The sequence below is a fragment of the Terrapene carolina genome, unplaced genomic scaffold (assembly GCF_002925995.2).
Source record: "Terrapene carolina triunguis isolate 2854851 unplaced genomic scaffold, T_m_triunguis-2.0 Scaffold85, whole genome shotgun sequence".
Taxonomy (NCBI): domain Eukaryota; kingdom Metazoa; phylum Chordata; order Testudines; family Emydidae; genus Terrapene; species Terrapene triunguis.
In genome coordinates, this window is record NW_020664436.1 from 7,648,744 (window position 1) to 7,667,479 (window position 18,736).

General features: G+C 53.0%; 1 protein-coding gene across 1 annotated transcript; it reads left to right on the forward strand.

The window, feature by feature from the left end:
• Positions 1–2,190: 2,190 nt before the first annotated feature.
• On the forward strand, positions 2,191–17,814 carry GTPBP2 (GTP binding protein 2). The gene is made up of 12 exons (XM_024193749.1): positions 2,191–2,361; positions 7,058–7,084; positions 7,829–8,013; positions 8,429–8,537; positions 9,161–9,358; positions 9,842–10,016; positions 10,710–10,929; positions 11,385–11,520; positions 12,333–12,391; positions 13,240–13,411; positions 13,771–13,935; positions 15,215–17,814. The coding sequence occupies exons 1-12, from the start codon at positions 2,191–2,193 to the stop codon at positions 15,410–15,412; spliced, it is 1,815 nt and encodes a 604-aa protein (XP_024049517.1). The 3' UTR covers positions 15,413–17,814.
• The last annotated feature ends 922 nt before the right edge of the window (positions 17,815–18,736 follow it).

Below are 18,736 nucleotides of genomic sequence, written 5' to 3' on the forward strand. Positions count from 1 at the left end.
AGGCAACTCCCATCTTTTCATGTATTTATACCTGCTCCTGTATTTTCCATTCCATGCATCTGATGAAGTGGGTTCTAGCCCACGAAAGCTTATGCCCAAATAAATTTGTTAGTCTCTAAGGTGCCACAAGGACTCCTTGTTGTTTTTGCTGATACAGACTAACACGGCTACCACTCTGAAACCTGTAATCAGGATCAGGCTCCATTTTTTTAAGCACTTTGCAAACAGACTTGGTTTACATTAGGAAAATTAGTACCCATAACCACCAGATGGGAGTACTGCTCTGAAGCTCTTATATGTTCTCCTGCTGTGGTGGGTGATGCAATTTGTTACCGATAGGAGGTCAGTCGTGGAGGAGGCTGTGCCAGGAAACACTGAGAGGGTGTGGCTACAGCTAATTGTGTTTGAAAACAAAACATAACTTATTCATCATTGGCTGCAATTTTAAAAATCAAAATGGGGAAGAAAAAGGAGTCCCAATTGTATATTTGAAATGCATGATGGGATCTGTAGTTCTGTGGCTTCTGCATGTTTTTGTGTGTGTAATATGCTTAGTGTGGGAATGTAATGTACTGTATTTAGATTAACCTAATACCATGTCTTTTTATAGCACCTTTCATCAAAGAATTTCAAAGTGCTTTACAAACATTAATTAATGAAACCTCACTAGAGACAAAGTGACTTGGCAAAACTATACAGTGGGGCAGCTGGGAATATGACCCATGAGTTTCTCAGTCCAAAATTCTTGCTTTAACTGCTAGACCATACTGTTAAAATGTGTAACATTATGCTTGATATAAATATATTGTATCATTTTGTCTTTATAGATATTTAGGCGCCGCGTTTCTAATCTGCCAGGGGTGCTTCCCCATCGGCTCAGCCCCCACTCCACCCCTTCCCCCAAGGCCCCACCGCTGCCCCACCTCTTCCCGCCCCACCTGTTCCTCGCCCAGTTCCACCCCTTCCCCCCCAGCGCACTGCACCCTGGCTCCTCCCCCCAGCACCTCCTGACACCACGAAACAGCTGATCCGTGGTAGGTGCTGGGAGGGGGGCTGATCGGTGGGGCCCGCTAGCGGACAGGAGGCTCTGGGGGGAGGGGAGAGGTTCTGGTAGGGGGGGTTCCAGTCGGTGTTCAGGACCCACCATTTTTTTCCTGTGGGTGCTCCAGGCCTGTGGGTGTTACTCGGCGCCTAATAACATTGTTTTTTATTTATCATCTGTCATTAAGCTTCTATCAGGGGGGTTTGGAAAAAAGCGGCTTCTTGATATATAGTTTATTGGTTTGCTAATGTATTATATGGTTGAGGCTCCCACAGCTCTCTCCTATGTTATATAAGGCCCCCGTAGCCAGAGGATGCTAGGGGGCTTATGTACATACACAGCACCATACACACAGGCATTGTACACAAGATTTAAATCTGTAGATTTCAGAAATCAGATCTTATTGGTGCCCAAACTTTGCCCAACCATGAAGCTGCATCTGCAGCTTGCTAGGACTTGCTTGACATAGAATGATGTCAATCACTGCTATAATATAGAGGAGCAGCCCATGGAGGCAATAAGCCTCAGCATCAAATCAAATGTCCCATCTCATTCCCTTGGAAGTGTGTTAAGTCGTCTGGGAAGGGTGCAGAGCACAGGTGATGCCATTCTGCCTCCCTTGGTGCCCCAAGTCCTCTCATGATGAGGCTCGTTCGTGAAAAAGCAAACACAAGAAATAGGCCTGGTCTGAAACAATCACAAAAGGGTAAGATAGCGGGGAACCAACAAGCAAGCAGCCACTCAATGAACTGGAAAACCACAACTCCCAGGAGCCTGGGAGCTGTAGTCCTTTCAAAGTGGATTCCGCAGAAGGCCCCTGTTTAGCGCGGTGGACCCTGGGAGTTGTAGTTCTGTGTGCAAGGACTGCTGCACCCGTGGGCCTTTGCGAGGAGGTCCCATAGGGGGAGAGGCGTTGCTGGCGCGATGCATGCCGGGAAGTGCAGTGATCCGGGCTGAGAGCGCTGTGCGGCGCGGTGCGTACTGGGGGTTGTAGTCATGGGCAGCTGCCAGGACTCCGTTTCCCGTGGCGCCCCGCGGCTGTTTCTGACGCCAGAGGCTGGAGGGAGCTGGAAGGGCTGGAGCCGGGAGCGGGGCCGGGGGGCGGCGGCGGCTGCCGGGGCAGGGAGGCTGGGGCGCGCCGGGCCGGGATGGACTCGCGGGTGTCGGAGCTGTTCGGGGGCTGCTGCCGGCCCGTGGGGGGCGGCGGGGCGCTGCGCGGCCGCGGGGGGGCGGGGGCCGGCGGGGGCGCCAAGGGGAAGAAGAAGAGCGGGAGGAACCGGGGCGGCAAGGCCAACAACCCGCCCTACCTGCCGCCGGAGGTGAGCGCGGGCCGGGGGAGGGGGCGCGGGGCGCTGGGTAACTTTAGTCTCGTTGGTTAGCATTGGCTCTCTGGTGATGGGCAGCGCTGAGAGTTTCATTATTATGCCAGGAGATTCCAGTGGCTGGGGATGTTAGTGGGGCTGGAGGGTCCTTGTAGCTGTGCATTGGTGTGAGTTGTGTTAGCAGGGGCCATAGGGATGGAGGGAGGGATAGCTCCGTGGTTTGAGCATTGGCCTGCTAAACCCAGGGTTGTGAGTTCAATCCTTGAGGGGGCCATTTAGGGATTTCGGGCAAAAATCTGTGTGGGGATTGGTCCTGCTTTGAGCAGGGCGTTGGACTCGATGAACTCCTGAGGTCCTTTCCAACCCTGATGTTTTATGATTCTGCATATGGAGTTGGGGTTTTTGATCTATGTGTTCAGCTGTCTTGTGTCCTATATCCTGGAGTCACAGAAAGGCCTTATCTCAATTCCAGTGTTGCTGGACTGACGATAAAGTTTTGGAGGTGGGGACACAGTCTCTGTTGTCATATCAGCCTCTGGCTAGTAGGTGCCTGATATGCTTGAGACCTTCAGCCTTCTCAAACCCCCATTGGCAGAGAATTCCAGTGCCTGCCTCTGCTCATGCTATAGCTTGCCAAGCAGCTAGAGAGTGAAACTGATATGGTTCTTGTTTACTTCTGGGTTTCCAGTAGAAGTAGGGAAAACTGAATAAGGCTCTAGTAATTTTTCACTTTCGAAGCTCTGAGTGGTGACCAAGTCACTGGAGCTGGCTGCCTGCCTCAATTATACCCAGTTCACATTTGGTAGGGCCTTTGCAACTGTAAAGGTTAGGAAAACTTTAATTGACAGGTTAGATTCTGGGTAAGTTGATGGCTTCGCTCCCTATCAGGCTACGCTTCCAAAAGTCACAGGCGAGTGAAATTTTCAGGCCTCAGTGATGTAAGGCGGTGACAAGATAATATATGTGCTCGATGCAGGAGAGATGAGGCTTGGGAACGTTATGGAGAAGGGCTTTTAATTGGGTAAGAGAAAATGATGGTCAGCTGGGGATCCTAGCAGAGGCATTCCTGCCCCTCTTTGTGTGTGACCCTAGTTTCTTGCTGTCTCTTCCCTAGCCTCCACCCTTGTAGGTGTGGAAAGGCATAATAGGTTTTCATGATTATTAACTAGGTTGGAAGCAGTTTCTGAGGGTGGATCCTGTTGGGTCAACTGAGGAGATTGTGTTGGTGTGTATCTGCTGTTAAGGCATTAGAATATTAGGCTATGTCTACACTATGCAGCTTTTAGCGACAGGGCTGTGTTGCCACAGCCCTGTCGCTAAAAGGCACGCAGTGTAGTTGCTGTCTGTTGGCTCTCCTGCCGACAAAAAACTTCCACCCCCAACGAGCGGCGTTAACTTTGTCGGCAGGAGTGCTCTCCGGTAGACAAAGTGCTGTTCACACCGGCGCTTGTCATCAGCAAAACTTTTGTCTCAAAGGCCAAACGTGTCCTTCTGTTGCCAGTGTAGACATAGCCTTAGTATAGCTTGGTTGGTTAATGAGGCCACATTAAATCCTTTTCCCAGCCCTGGCCACATTCTGAGCGTGTTGTTTAGCATGTTTTGCCTTCTCTGTCTTTCACTCTGATTAATGAATACAAGCAGTTTGGCCTCTTGGGGGGGGAGACACCTGGACAATCCCTCCTTAGAGCTCTGATGTGGCAGTGCTCCTCTCTTGTGCTGCCAGTCCCACAGAGGTACTTAAACTCCATTGGTGTTTAGTGAGCTGGCATTGGTGGGGCACAGTCTGGTTGCCTGGCATGCCATTTGGGTGCACCTTGCAGTCTGATCGCTACAGACTTGGGAATAGGTTCTGCTGTACAGCTCAGCACACAGTCCAAAATGCTCAGTTCCCTTCCATTGCTGAGATCTGATCTGCCATGTTCTATGGAAACACATTCTCAGCAGGCCCAGTGACACCCCAACCCCTCTTGGACTGCTAATTTGAGTTACCAAATATTTGCTGAGTTTGGGATTCCACCCTGTAGAGGGTCCAGACCAAACCCTGGATAAAGTGAGAGGTGGTTCCTAAGCAGGTGGTGCCATGTCTGATGGGGTTTGCCTGCTGCATTGTGAAAACAAGTCTGGTAAGTGGCCATCTTAATTGCTGGAGCTCAGATAATTCCCACTGGCATGGGGCTGATGGACACCACTGCTTGAGGAGCATGAGGATTGCCGTGGACCACTGATAGTCTGGCACTGTGTTTCATCACAGGATATTTACACCATCCTCAAAAACATCAGGGTGCCAAGTCCTAAGTGAGAGGTGGGGGACAGGTATTTCTGTCCAAGGCAGGATGCCTTGCTTTGGGGGATGAGGAACAGAGAAGCTAGAACAGGCTAATCCCTACTGAGTCCAAAATAGTCCATCCTCAGGGACAGGATTGTTCCCTGCAGTGACCTGGCTGTTGTGCCTTTCAGCTGCAGAAGGGACAATCCTCTAAGGCTTCAGTATCACTTCCTTCCTGTCCCCAAACATCCTGCCTGCACCATTGTCCAGCAAGTCTAGACTTGTTACTGTCCTTGCACCTCTTGCACTAGACTAGAGCCTCAGTTCCTATGAGACAGTCACAAAACCCTTGTTCAGAGGACAACGCAGATACTGATGCAGTATCCAGAGCTGAAAGGCTGATGGGTGGGAGGGGTTGGCAGAAGGGAACCCCTTACCAGTGCCCCTATCTTGCTAAGCAGCTCCAACTTTAAGAGCAGAGCTGCTAATCCCAGGGCCTTGCTTCTTTGGCCCTTTGCCACCATAAGCCATATATTGTGATTAGGGGCTGAGTTAGAATGCAGGGAGGGGGCTTTACCTTCCCTTGATGGGCAGATCCATGTGCTGGGAGAGGGAGCTGTATATTTCCAGAGAAGCGAATTGGCCGGGCAGTTGTAGTTGAGGAAGAGCTGAAATCCAAGCAGGTCGGTTTTCACACTGCTGTCAGTCTGGTTTATTGCTCTTTCCACTGGAGTCCCTGGCTCCCTGCAGGACCCAGTCCTGTCTCTGTAACCGTTAGACTGAGATCAGTGAACAATCCAGTTTAGTATTGGACATGTCTTCTCTCAGGGGGCTGGATTCTGCCTTGGCTGGAATGGAATTGATGAGCTAATGCGTCTTTTCATTTCTGCCTACAATGAATGATCTGGTCTCCTGGGGAAACTCTTCTGTGCCCAGGGAAGTTCCTGGTTATATTTCTCGGGAGCTGTCAGACCAGTGAGTGGTTTGTTTTACCACGAGTTGATCAATAGCACTTGCTTCCTCGTGGCTGTGAGGAGCAGGTCAGGGAGAGGAACACTTAGCAGTGGGTGCAGTCACTGTCAAAAAAGGTGAGACAGTCTTTGACAGGCCAGGTAAGTGCTGGAGCGGTTCTCAGGTTGGTTTGTATTGAATGCAGGTTTTAGAGCAGTATAATGCTGGTAGGGTTGGAGGACCCTAGATGGCTTAGGCTTGGGGTTAGGAGTAAAGAGCCTTTTACTCCATGTCACCAGTTCCAGTATAGATCAGGGGAGCATGAGCTGGGTGGTTTGGGACTGGGGAGAGGGATGTGGAACCTTTTGCCCCAGGTCGCCAGACCCAAGACAGGCCCAGCTTGCTAGCAAGTAATAAAGCTGTTCCCATTAGACTTTTAATGGTCTCTGTGTAACATAAAGTGGGGTGGGGTGTCCCAGACCAGTGGTTCTCAACGAGGAGTACGCATACTGCTGGGAGTACATCAACTCATCTAGATATTTGTCTAGTTTTACAACTGGCTATATAAAGCACCAGCGAAGTCAGTACAAAGTAAAATGTCATACAGACAATGACTTGTTTATACTGTTCTATGTATTATACATTGAAATGTAAGTGCAATAGTTATATTCCAATTGATTTATTTTATAATGATATGGTAAAAATAAGAAAGTAAGCAACTTTTCAGTACTAGTGTGCTGGGACACTTTTGTATTTTGATGTCTGATTCTGTAAGCAAGTAGTTTTTAAGTGAGGTGAAACTTGGGGGTACGCAAGACAAATCAGCCTCCTGAGAGGGGTACAGTAGTTTGGAAAGGTTGAGAGCCACTGTCTTGTCCTCCTAAGAAGTGGTCCACGTTATCACTAGTAACCTCAGCAGAGGCACCAGGAGTTGACTGGGCCATGGAGAATGAGCTCTCCTCACACCCCTACATGGGGTGACTCCAGGGCAGGGCTGGGTGGTGAACTAAGAGGCTTGTGCATTCCACTGCCTGAGCTGTGCCTATTGTGGACAAAAAGGTCTTTAGGACTTTTAACTGGGCACTTCCTTTTGCTGGCACTAAAAAGATTGTCCATCCTCAGTACGACCCCTTAATTTTGGCCTCCCAGCATTCATACTAGAATGTCCCAGCTGCTTTGTAGAGCAAACAGCGGCAACATGCACGTGGTAGGTTCCAGAATGGCGTGGGAATGAGGCCTGCAGCTCTGGCAGGGAGGCTGTGACTTAGCATAGCTGTTGAATTCCCTATGGTTTCTTTCTCCTTCCGAAGCTGGCAGCAGCAGCTGATTATCCATGTGTCATTCCAGACTACCCGGAATGGTGTGTGGGCTCCATGGTGTTAGGGAAGCCATGTGGGGTGGGCAAGGGCATCTGGGAAAAGTGCTTGGGGTTGTGAGGTGGTTGCTAACCCATGTCTTATTTGGTTCTTTAACCAGGCAGAAGATGGAAACATAGAATACAAGGTGAGCCCTTAGGGGATTGCAGAGGGGAATTCTCTTCCTGGCGAGTTACCCTGTAATGAATTGAGCAAAAGGGTGTATCGGGGACATGCCCAGGGGGATACTCAAAAGGGAACTATCCCAGCCTTGCCCTTGGGAGTGAGGGCTGTGGTAGGGCACTATTCATCTCACTTTGGGTTCTCTGAACCCTGTGGGAGAAACTGGATGCTAGAGACCGTGCAGTGCAGAATCCCTTGTGACTGTACTTTGGAGGGGCCTCCCAGCCCCCTCAGGTGTTTTGTGTTCCATGTGCTGACCAGTGTAGAGCTCACTCTCCACCCTGTGAGGCCTGTCTCTTCACCCTCCTCACTCTTTCCTTAAAGACCCAGAGCTACAGGGGCCATTTATGTCCTTTCCAGTTGTATTTTGGGGCAGTCCTGCTGTTCTCACTCAGGCCAGAGCACAAATGGTTTGGGCCCCATGGCACTGGCTCCCTAATCCAGTGCTTCCCCCATACCAGCCAGTTTTCAGGTGCCATCTGCAAGATACAGGAATGTTCTGCTACAGAAGTTCTTGTCTCTCTTGTAACCCTCTCTCTCCTATTCCACTGGCTCCTCTGCAGGTGCTAACTCGGAGCGTGTTTCCCAGAGGTGGGTCTGCTGGGGGGGCCATTGCTCCATGGCAGAGGGTTAGGGAGTCACTGCCCCAGGGAGATGTGATTCTCTCTGCCCACAGGCAGCAATTGTAACTGCTCCCTCCCTCGAGCAGCTGAAGCTGGTGAACCCCTCGCAGTATCGCTTTGAGCACCTGGTGACACAGATGAAGTGGCGGCTGCAGGAAGGCCGGGGTGAGGCTGTCTACCAGATCGGCGTGGAGGACAATGGGCTACTGGTGGGCCTGTCAGACGAAGAGATGCGTGCCTCCCTCAAGACATTGCGCCGGATGGCTGAAAAGTACGTTTCTCAGGATCTCTAATCCCTGCTGGGTCAGAGAAACCCAGCTCTGCCCCATTCTCCCTGCAACCCCCAAAAGGGTCCTGGTGGCTCTTTCGTCTTCCTCCCCTGAAAGGCCTGTAGATCAAAGGCTCTTGGCTAGGAGACAAGTTCCCAGGACCTCTTCCAGTTCACACTCAGAGAGGCCCCAGGCCAGGGAAACCAGCCTTGCTGAGGCTTTGGGGTTTTTGCTGCTAGAGAGTCCCTTGTCTGAAGGTCTGAGGCTTCTGCCCTGCTGCTCTCAGAGCCTCCAGCCTGCCCTGCAGTTGAGTCCTGTTCCTAGTTCCCCTGTGATGCTCCGACCAGGTGATGCCCTGGATAAGGGGCCAGTCATGTACTAGCTCACCCCAGACTGTTCCCTCTTGCCCCCTTGCAGGGTTGGAGCTGACATCACCATCCTGCGGGAGCGCGAGGTAGATTATGACAGTGATGTTCCCAGGAAGATAACGGAGGTTCTTGTCCGGAAAGTCCCTGATAACCAGCAGGTAGGGAGCCCTTGGCTGGGTTGCTCTCCTTGACCAGGGAGTCCTGTGGTACTGGAGACTCCCAGACTCCATTCAAGAGGTTTCCCTTTGGGATGAGATGGGAACCCCTCCCCCGGAACCACTTCATGTTAGAACAGTTCACAGGGCACACTTTAAAGAGCTACCAAAAGGGGGCTGAGGGACAGAGCCATTCATCTTCAGGGTACCAGCTGCAACCCACCCCAGACAAGGGAGATTGGCTGGCTCAGGGGGTCAGAGAATGGGATATGAAGCCTTTCACCTCTACAGCACCAATTCTAATCCATCCCAATGTGGAGACTGGGGAGTGATATGGCATCTGTATTGCAGTAAGTGTGTAGATGACCTTTTTGTGATGTCATAGGCCTGGCATAGGACATCACACTTGCCATGGTGGAGTCACAAACCCATGTCTACGATATCATGGGAGGGGCAGAATCTAAAAAGAAGTTGTGCTGATTAGCGATCCCAGCCCATTCTGGAGGGAACATGTGGGGCATGTCTGCTGACATGGGGTGAGCACGTGCCACCCATGCCTGTGGGGTGGTGTCCCTGCACCAGGAACAGGTTGCCCCATGATTTCTCTGCTCTGACTTTTCCTTTAGTTCCTAGACCTGCGAGTGGCTGTGCTCGGGAATGTGGATTCAGGGAAGTCGACGCTGCTGGGTGTCCTGACCCAGGGTGAGCTGGATAATGGGCGGGGCAGAGCCCGCCTCAATCTCTTCCGGCACCTCCATGAGATCCAGTCAGGGAGAACATCCAGCATCAGCTTTGAGATCCTTGGCTTCAATAGCAAAGGAGAGGTATGGAGCATGAGTGCTATTGCAGCAGTGTGGAGAGAGTGACAGACCCAACTCCCTATGAGGAGTGGGAGGAACATGACTGCCCTCCTGGCTCTGTGCTGCCTGTCACTGCAGTGGGCAGAGCAGGACTGACTCAACAGCAACAAAGGAGTTCTGTGCCCCCTACTGCTGCAGCAGAGAGCCTAGGAGTGATCAAGTTGTAATTAGAGGTGGTAGGAGAAGGTGTTGCTTGTCCAGTTGGAACAGGTGTCTGTTCTGGTGTCCTGCTTCTTGCCTCCAGATTAGTGGTGTACAGGGTTGACATTACAGTATAGCCACAACAGCCTGCATAGTCAGGCCTAGTCCCTTTCTAGGTGCAGAGTCTCAAGCTCTCTGGCACTTGTTTCTGTTCAGATGGAGCTGGTATGGTTGGGGTCGTCTCTTCCCCTCTCTGCCTCCTTTGCATACCCCATACCTCTGTCTCTGGTTCCTTTTCTTCCCTAGGTGGTGAACTACAGTGACTCACGGACGGCAGAAGAGATCTGTGAGAGCTCCTCCAAGATGATCACCTTCATTGATCTGGCTGGCCACCACAAGTACTTGAAAACCACCATATTCGGCCTCACCAGCTATTGCCCAGACTTTGCCATGCTGGTGGTGAGCGCCAACACCGGCATCGGTAAGTGCACCATGACCCAGCCTGGGAGAATGCACAGAGGGTCTGGCAGGATGCTCTAAGGGCACTTGAAGAGTGGTAGATGCTGGCTAATGGGTGATTGTAGTTGGAAAAAAAGATACTGATTCCAATTCCCTCCTGACTCCCTGTAGCCCAGTGATTCCAATGCAGCTGTGGGTGCTGCAGATGAGCTGGGAACTTGGCTGCCTCATACACCATTGGTACCTGAGCTCTGACTTTATTGCTGAGGGTGGTGTCCAGGACAGGAAAGTTTTGGGTAGCATTTGAGGGCATTTTGAGCATGTCAGGGAAAAATCGCCTTGATATATTAGTGGTGTATATTGGATCCCAAAGCCTCTTTAAAGGAAGTAAACAAGAACCTTCCCCATCCATTTGGAAAGCCACTTTTCCTACTAATCTGTTAGCTTCTGGAGAGAAATTCCTGGGTCCTAATGGAGCAGAAGCAGGTGCCTGGGCCCAGAAAAGCCCTGATCTGTCTTTCTGGAATGATGGTTAAAAAGCTGTGCCCCCTTGCTGTTGCCTGAGATGCTGAGCAGGTGGGGTGACACAGTTCCATCCTCATCTGTATGATGGGCCCATGGGGCACTTGTTGGGCTGGGAGATGCTGGCATCCTGTGAGCAGGTGGCTTTGGTGCCCATGCTCCTTTTAGCTGAGCTCTCCCTTGTCTCTTGTAGCAGGTACCACGCGGGAGCACCTGGGCCTGGCCATGGCCCTCAAGGTTCCCTTCTTCATTGTCGTCAGCAAAGTGGACTTGTGTTCCAAAGCCACCGTGGAACGGACAGTGAAGCAGCTGGAGCGGATCCTGAAGCAGCCGGGCTGCAACAAGCTGCCTCTGCTAGTGAACTCGGACGATGACGCCGTCACGGCAGCGCAGCAGTTTGCACAGTCTCCCAAGTAAGGAACCTTCATCTCTTCTGCAAGGAGCAGGGGGAGTCAGCTGAGTTTAGTCTGTTTGGGATTTTACCAGCACCGTTCACACAGGGGAGGAGACCACATCTCTAGGAGGCATTAGCTGGCTCCTCCCCAGATTTCACTCCTTCAGCTCCTCTCATGCATGGCCCCCTCTCCCAGGCCTTTTCTGGGCACCAGGAGCAAGTGCCAGTGGCTGAAAGTGGGGTGAATGTGTTCCTTGCTTACCCTAGAGCCACAGCTCCAGTGAGGAAGCCTGGATTGGCTGGGGTACAGATGGCCTAGGCCGAGTTCTGGAGAGGCTCTCATAGTGCCGTCTCTGCTAGGTCCCATCTAGCTCATGTATTCTCCCCTTGGAGGCCAGTTCCTTGAAGTACTTTCCCCAAGATGGGCTCTGCGTTGTGGCCCCCAGCTCATTCCTTTCTGTGTGTGTTTGGCAGCATCACCCCGATCTTCACTCTATCCAGTGTTTCTGGAGAGAACCTGGATCTCTTAAAAGTTTTCCTCAACATCCTTCCTCCTCTGACCAACAGCAAAGAGCAGGAGGAGCTGATGCAGCAACTCACAGAGTTCCAGGTACATACAGGCATTAGACTGAGGTTCTTGTACTGCATCCATTACCATGGCATCTGAGCACCTACCTGAGGGCAAGCTGCACTGGGGTCCCCTGTATCTGGGGCAGTGGTTCTCAACCTATTTATCATTGTGGGCCGAATATGCGGCCCATGAAGTGTTACCTGGGCTGCAGTGCCCCCACCTAAACCCCCCACAAACCCCTATGCTCAGGGCCCTCTGCCCAGAGACCCCTCCACAGTGTGGGGCCAGGAGCGGAGAGCTGGGTGTGGGGTGGAGGGAAGGGACCCCGGACCCCGCTGCGTGGGGACCCCCAACCCCTGCCGTGCGGGGCTGGGAGGCAGCTGGCTGCCTGGAGCCCGCAGCCTTTAGCACACAGCTGACCTGGGCCGCAGCTGTGCGCTAATTGGGCCACATGCGGCCCACTGGTTGAGAACCGTTGATCTCTAGGGTGAGGGGAGGTAATGTGCTGAGCCACTGGAGTAATTAGGAGGATGGGGAGTTGGAATATAGAGGGGACCAGCACCACTTCTATGTGCTGCTTCTGAAAGGGCCTGTCAGGTCTCTGAGTGCCAAGAGATGTGCTGGGCACATCTCTGAATAATGAGCTCTCGGGTGTCTGCTTCACTCTGGGACTCTTCAAAATGGGAAAGAGTGGGAGCAGGGAAAGGTCTGCTATAGGCCCCCGTGCCCTGGGCAGAGAAGGCTTCCCTGCCTCCTATGGTGGGTGGATGGTGGCTCATTCCAGTTCTGAAGTGCTGCTCTCTCAGTTGCACGGTGAGTCTAAAGAGCTTACTCTTGTTGCCCTGCTGCAGGTGGATGAAATCTATACCGTGCCTGAAGTGGGGACTGTTGTGGGAGGAACTCTGTCCAGGTGAGCGCTGCTCTGCGTAGTGACTTGGATAGGCTCAGAGGGATTAGGGTTTGGAGGGGAGAACATGGGCTGAGCATTGCCAGATCTCTCAGAGGATTTAATTCATCCTGTACAGGCAGCGCAGTGAAGTGGAAGCTGCCTATAAGTTGGGAGGGGGGTGAATGTGGAGGCTGAATTTACCCTTCCCCTGGGTAGGTTAGGGGGAGCAGGGTAGGGGGAATCTCCGCCCAGGCTGTCTCCAGAGCAGGGCTCTAATGTGTTGGTGGGAACCCTGGGCAGCTGCTTTGCTCTCTGACAGAGCTGTGGTTGGAGCCCGGCTGGCCTCCTGAGGGTTGTCTTTCACTGGACTTTCAGAAGTCCTTCATCAAGAAGCAGGTGGGTAGTTTGGAAGGAGGGACAGCAAATCATCAGTCCTAGGTCTGCTCAGGGCAACGCTTGCTCCATTGGCCCCAGTAGGAGTGTGGGGACCGCCTTAGCAGTTGGTCAGTATTCCAGAGCTAGTCAAGTGCACCCAGTCTCTCAGGGATCCCAGGCAGCACCAGCACCAGACCTGCATCAGGTCACCTCTGTGCTGCCTCTACTGGAACAGACCGAATGGAAAAGCAGGTGGAGACCGGCTGAGTTGCCTGTGTCTAAGAAGTCAGACCCCTTGGGATCTCAGAGGGCTGCATTAGCTGATAGTCCTGGGAATCCTGACTCCCTTCTGCTGGGCATCTAGACAACGGGGAGGGAGCGTCCAGGCAGACTCATTTCCAGTGGGATTCAGAGAGGCTATGCAGGTTAATCTCATTGGGTGTCTTTCCCTGTGTCTCTGGTTAAACTCTGTCCTGCTCTTGTGCCCCCGGCAGTGGGATCTGCAGGGAGGGGGAGAGCCTTGTGGTCGGTCCCACTGATGATGGCAAGTTCCTCCAGCTGAAGGTGTGCAGCATCCAGCGGAACCGCTCTGCGTGCCGTGTGCTCCGGGCAGGACAAGCTGCCACACTGGCCCTTGGGCCCTTCGACCGCTCCCTCCTGCGCAAGGTGAGTCTTGCTCCCATCTCCAGGGAGCTGGACTCCTCACATCGACAGCATTGACTGATCAGCCACTGAGATCCTGAGCAGGCAAGCAGGAAGCTATCTGAGATTCCAACTCAAGGGGAGGGAGTTTAGAAACAAGGAACAAGGCACATCCCCAATAGAAACCCCACCCCACTCCTGTCCTACTGCCAGATTCTGGTTCAAATGGTGGGATAGTTGGCCTCCAGGCTTGAGATGGAAGCTTTAAGTAGGGTTCAGAGGATGGGATGGGTGAGACTGGTGGGGGAAAGGCCATGGGGTTCAGAGGCAGCAAGGGGGCTGTTCCTGATGGTCTGGGTTTTGAGCTTGAAGCTGTTGTGCAGGGCATGGTGATGGTGAGCCCAGAGATGAACCCCACCATCTGCTCAGTATTTGAAGCCGAGATCGTGCTGCTCTTCCATGCCACGACTTTCCGAAAGGGATTCCAGGTGACTGTGCATGTGGGGAATGTGCGGCAGACGGCCATCGTAGAGAAGATCCATGGAAAGGTGAGATTTTCACCAGTGGGGGTGTTCTGGCAGCATATCAGACCCCATCCTGCTCTGGCTTGTTAGGTTTCCTTAGCTTCATTTGGACTCCTCCCCTCCCCTCTGTTAGGAAGTCTCACTTCTCTCCTTCCTGCTAATGCCATGGCACTTGTATCGGGTCCTGCCTTTCCTCTCCTCCCAGGAAGCTGCCTGTGTCCTCTGGCCTGCTAGTGTCACTGGGGAACTTCAGCAAGGCAGGGCAGAGGAGTAACCCCCCTGGTCTCCAGACCTCTTTGCTGGAAGTCAGAGTTCCTTTGCGGTAGTGCCCTGACTGTAGTGGGAGGGCCTCAAGTTGTGGCACCTTAAACAATGGGTTCTGGGAGAGACTGAGGAGATCTTGTTAGTATTCTTCCTCCCTTCTCTGCCTTGGACTTCCCAGTGCCCCTGGATGTGGAGGCAAAGGGCTGGGTGGGCATGCTCCTGTCATAGGCGTGCGCAGCCCATTTCATTAGGGTGTGCACCCAGGGAGCCCCGCCCTAGCCCTGCCCCCACCCGGCCCCCATCCACTCCCTCCTACTTCCTGCTCCTTGTCCCCTGACTACCCCCTCCTGGGACCCCTGCCCCTAACTGCCCCCCAGGACTCCATCCCCTATCTAAGCCTCCCTGCTCCTTGTCCCCTGACTGCACCCCTAGGACCTTACCCCCTACCTGTCCCCTGACTGCCCTGACCCTTATCCACACCCCCGCCCCCAGACAGACCCCCGGTACTCCCACGCCTATCCAACTGCTCCCCGCCCCCTGACAGCCCCCCAGAACTCCTGACTCATCCAACCCCCCCCAGCTCCTTGTCCCCTGACCACCCCCTCCAGAGGCCCCCCCACCCTAACTGCCCCCCCCCGGGATCCCACCCCCTATCCAACCCACCCTGCTCCCTGTCCCCTGAGTGCCCCCACCCCTTATCCAACCCTCCTGGCCCTGGATCCCTTACCATGAGATGAGGCTCCTAGCCTCCCCACGGAGCCAAACACTGCCCCGCGGGAGCGCACAGCCCCGGCCCCCAGAGCGCTGCGTGCGCGGAGGCATGGCTCCAGGGGACGGGGGAAAGGCAGGAGAGGGGACGGCAGCTTGCAGCGCTTGGCCGGGTGCTCCGGCCCTGGAGCGCAGACCCCGCGGCTTGCCGTGCTGGGAGGGGGGCCATTTGCCCACCCCTACGTTAGGGTGTGCCTGGGCACACCCGGCACACCCCGTGCGCACGCCTATGGCTCCTGTTTGTTGCGGACTGCCCTCTCCTCTCCCTCAGGACAAGCTGCGGACAGGGGAGAAGGCTGTTGTTCGTTTCCGGTTCATCAAACATCCCGAATACTTAAAGATTGGCGCCAAGCTGCTGTTCCGTGAAGGAGTCACCAAAGGTATCGGGCACGTCACCGACCTCCAAGCTATCACCACTGAAGAGAATGGCCTGGAGGAGACCCTGGGGCCCGGGCGTTTAACCTTCTGACTCCCACTAGGTCTGTGAGATCTCCAGACACCAGCAATGGAGGAAGAGAGAGTTGGGGGGGTTGTCCTGCCCTTCACATGACTGGAACTGCTGCTGTCCGGTTCTAGCATGGGCTTTTCCTCTCCACACTGTGAGGATGGAGCCCAGATCTCCCTTTGTTCAGTACCCCTCACGGGGCAAGTTAAGCATGTTGTCTCTGCATCGTCTGCTACTTTCATTATCCTGCCCTCCACCACAATAGACCAGAGGCAGCCTTAGTCTGGGCAGGCAAGTCCTGGCTTTGTTTACAGTACTTTGGTGAGAAGTTCTTGGCTGGTATGGTGCAAAGCTCCTGAGGTGCTGAGCAGCAATGAAGGGATGCTGCCACCTCTGTTTCAGGATCAGTCCCATTGCAGCTCTCTGAGCATTGGGCCTGACCCATACTGTGTGTGCCCCTGTCTCAGGCTTTTCCCTCCAGGGCAGAGACCTTTGGGACGGCATAGGAGGCCCAGCCACCCAGAGTGCAGAGACTTGGTTAAACTCGGCTTCACAAACAATAGGAACCCAAGAAAAGTTCAGGACACTTTTAGCCCTTTTAATCTTGGTTGATTTTAATCCCTCGTGTGCCCCCTTCTGTGTTCAGTGGCTCCTGCTTGGCTGTCCCAGCTCTTCCCCAAACCAGCACAAACAGGGATCTCCTCCCAGACTAGCCCTTGCCAGATGGTGACTTGAGCCCCATGCCCATCCTAGTGCTCATGTCTTGTGGGTGGCTGGGGCTGCCCCCACACATCCCAGTGCAATCAGCCACCTCAAGAACCTGCATGAAGCCAGGGTCTCTGCCTCTAGCCCTCTGCTCACTGAAGCAGCTGAGCATCCTGCTGGCCCAAGCAGGAGGCCATTTTGGGGAACAGAGCTGGGCCCACACCTGGGCTTGTATCTGCTTCAACTAAGCTCCCCTGTGGGAGGTCTCCTTCATTGAGTTAATGGCAGTGCTTAGTGATGGATTTCCCTGTTGCAATCAGTCTGTGCTGCAGCCCAGCTTGCTCCTCGGGGACCTGCCTTAACTCTTGAGGAGAGGCAGAGGGGGCTGCCATACTGGCCCAGGAGGACGTTTACTGTTGGATGCAATCTGACAAAGCTATTGCAAGGATTTTTGTTGTTGTTGCTCTCATTCTACTTAAGGGAAACTTCCTTTCTTGTCTCTGCCACTGAAGTTTCAGTGCCTAGGAGGGCTGGTGGGAGCCAGCACAGCCAGAGGCTCGGTAGGCGTGTGAAGACATGGAACACTTGCTGTCATGTTTCCCCAGCTGTGCCCTTCAGGTACAAGTGCTGAGCATTGGCCTGTGCAGCTGCTGCTGAGGGTCAGCCCTGTTCAGCTGGGAACAGGGGGGCCGGGGAGGGTTATGTAGTCGAGGCTGCATTTCACTGGTGACTATTGAACAGAGCTGGTCATGCACTGCTGCCTGAGCCACCGTGTGGTGTCTGGACAGGGAGGGGGCTCTGCGCCAGGTGTTGCCAATAATGCTCAGGCTGTGCTGCCTCCTGCTCAGGGTCTCATGCTGGGGCTACTGGCATGGGCAGAGCTTCCCACACCAATTTGGTGACATCCTCACAGCAGCTCTCCTTGCCACAGGCCATGCCCTTGCTGTAGTGAGGAGCCTTGTGGGGGTGAGGATTCCTTCCTGCAAGCTGTTAAAGTTCACCAAGCTGATCTGCGGGGAGTGGAGGAGAATTGTTCCTCCCCTGTGAAGGGTTATGAGGAAGCTCCTTTGCTTTCTCCCACCATGTTCTGTGCTGGAATCCTAGCTTAGACTGGGATCTGTAGGGCAAGCCTGCCATGCAATTGTTGTTAATAGCAGCTATGAGCAGGCACTGCCTCTTCCCTGGGAGAGGTAATGCATTCACTCTGCTGGCGGTACCCTGCACTGGGGGAGGCTCGGTCTGTCTTTTCTCCCTTTCAGTCACCTTGCACACAACTGCTTTGCTGGCTCCGATGGTCTGAAAAGGGGACCCTTCCCCCTCCAGCCCTGGCACTTAGCGCTGGGTTCCATTACAGTGGGTGCCCCTCATATGCTCCTGCAGGAAGAACAGAGTCCCAGTGAGCACTCCCCTCTTGTGTTATTGTGCAAATACAAATAATGGTGCCGGGGAGGGGTGAGTGTCTCCTTCCGCTGTTTGCAGTGACCTTGGGGTAACATTCAGCACTGCCCCATACTCAAGCTGCTGCTGCTCCCTTCCCTGGAAGAGCTGAGAGGGGCTGAGCACCTTATCCCCTCCCCCCCCCTTCTGTGGCGTGACTGTTCAGTGCCATGCTTTTCATGCTCCCTGTTCTCGTCTTGGATTCTCTAATGCAGAGGGATGGTTTCCATTTCCTTGGCATCTATATATAATGTACAGAATAAAGATGTTTTATTGAGAAAGAACCTTGGCTGAGTTGTGAAGGGGGATGGTTGAGCAGAGCCCACCCCAGCCACTGCCCTTGCAGTTACTACCCTCTGGTAAACGATCTGTGCTGGGGCCTATAAGGACTGCATGTATCACTGGTTACAAGCATACACTGCCTGCTTAGCTGAGCCGGACCAAATGTGGGGCTAAGGTAGCTGACAGCCACGTCACCCTGAGTACAGCTCTTATTGCAGTGGGTGGAGCTGTGTCTTATGCGTCTCAGAAGCCACAAATTCCTGCTACCCTGGAGTCTGATTAAAGGGTGACACCATGTGACCTTCACTGGTGCTTTGACACAGCTCATGTTAATTTAAAAGCAGTATGTAACTGCAGGGGGGAGGGGAGCTGAGTATGTTCCACTCAGCCTGAGAGCTGGCTGCAGCAGTAGGCTTGGCAGACTGATCTTTAATTTGGATGGATAATATCAATGTTTAAGCATTTTATTTTTATTGATCTAAATTTTTACAATGGGGGGGCTCAGACTAATTATTTTATGACAGTAGGTGTTGAGATTCAAAAAGCTAAAGCTTTATAAACAAACTGTCAACATGTCCAAATATACAGAGTAACTAGCCATAGTTTGAATTAAGTTCTCAAGCAGCATTTTTCTTACTTTGCCTGTCTAAACTTTGATTATCAATGGAAATATTTGCTCAGCAGTCTGGATGCATACAGTGAAATGGATGTTTGACATTTACTGCTTCAAAAATCTAATCCTTCCACCCCATATAGAGGAGACTAACAAAACTGGAAATGCTCCAGTGTTTCTCCTTGAAGGGGTTGAAGTGCAGGAGAAATTCTTGCTGTGTGCATCACTGAGGGTGACCAGCTGGACCTGTCTCCTCAGGATAGCAACTGGATGCATCTTCTCTTACTCAGCCTGTTTTCTATTTTAGGGCC

Bases quoted from the DNA above. Each gene is read 5' to 3' on its own strand.
- GTPBP2 (XM_024193749.1), top strand. From the start codon at position 2,191: ATGGACTCGCGGGTGTCGGAGCTGTTCGGGGGCTGCTGCCGGCCCGTG. The intron at 11,521-12,332 runs GTACATACAGGC...GCCCTGCTGCAG, and splicing joins AGCAACTCACAGAGTTCCAG to GTGGATGAAATCTATACCGT. The intron at 13,412-13,770 runs GTGAGTCTTGCT...GCTGTTGTGCAG, and splicing joins ACCGCTCCCTCCTGCGCAAG to GGCATGGTGATGGTGAGCCC.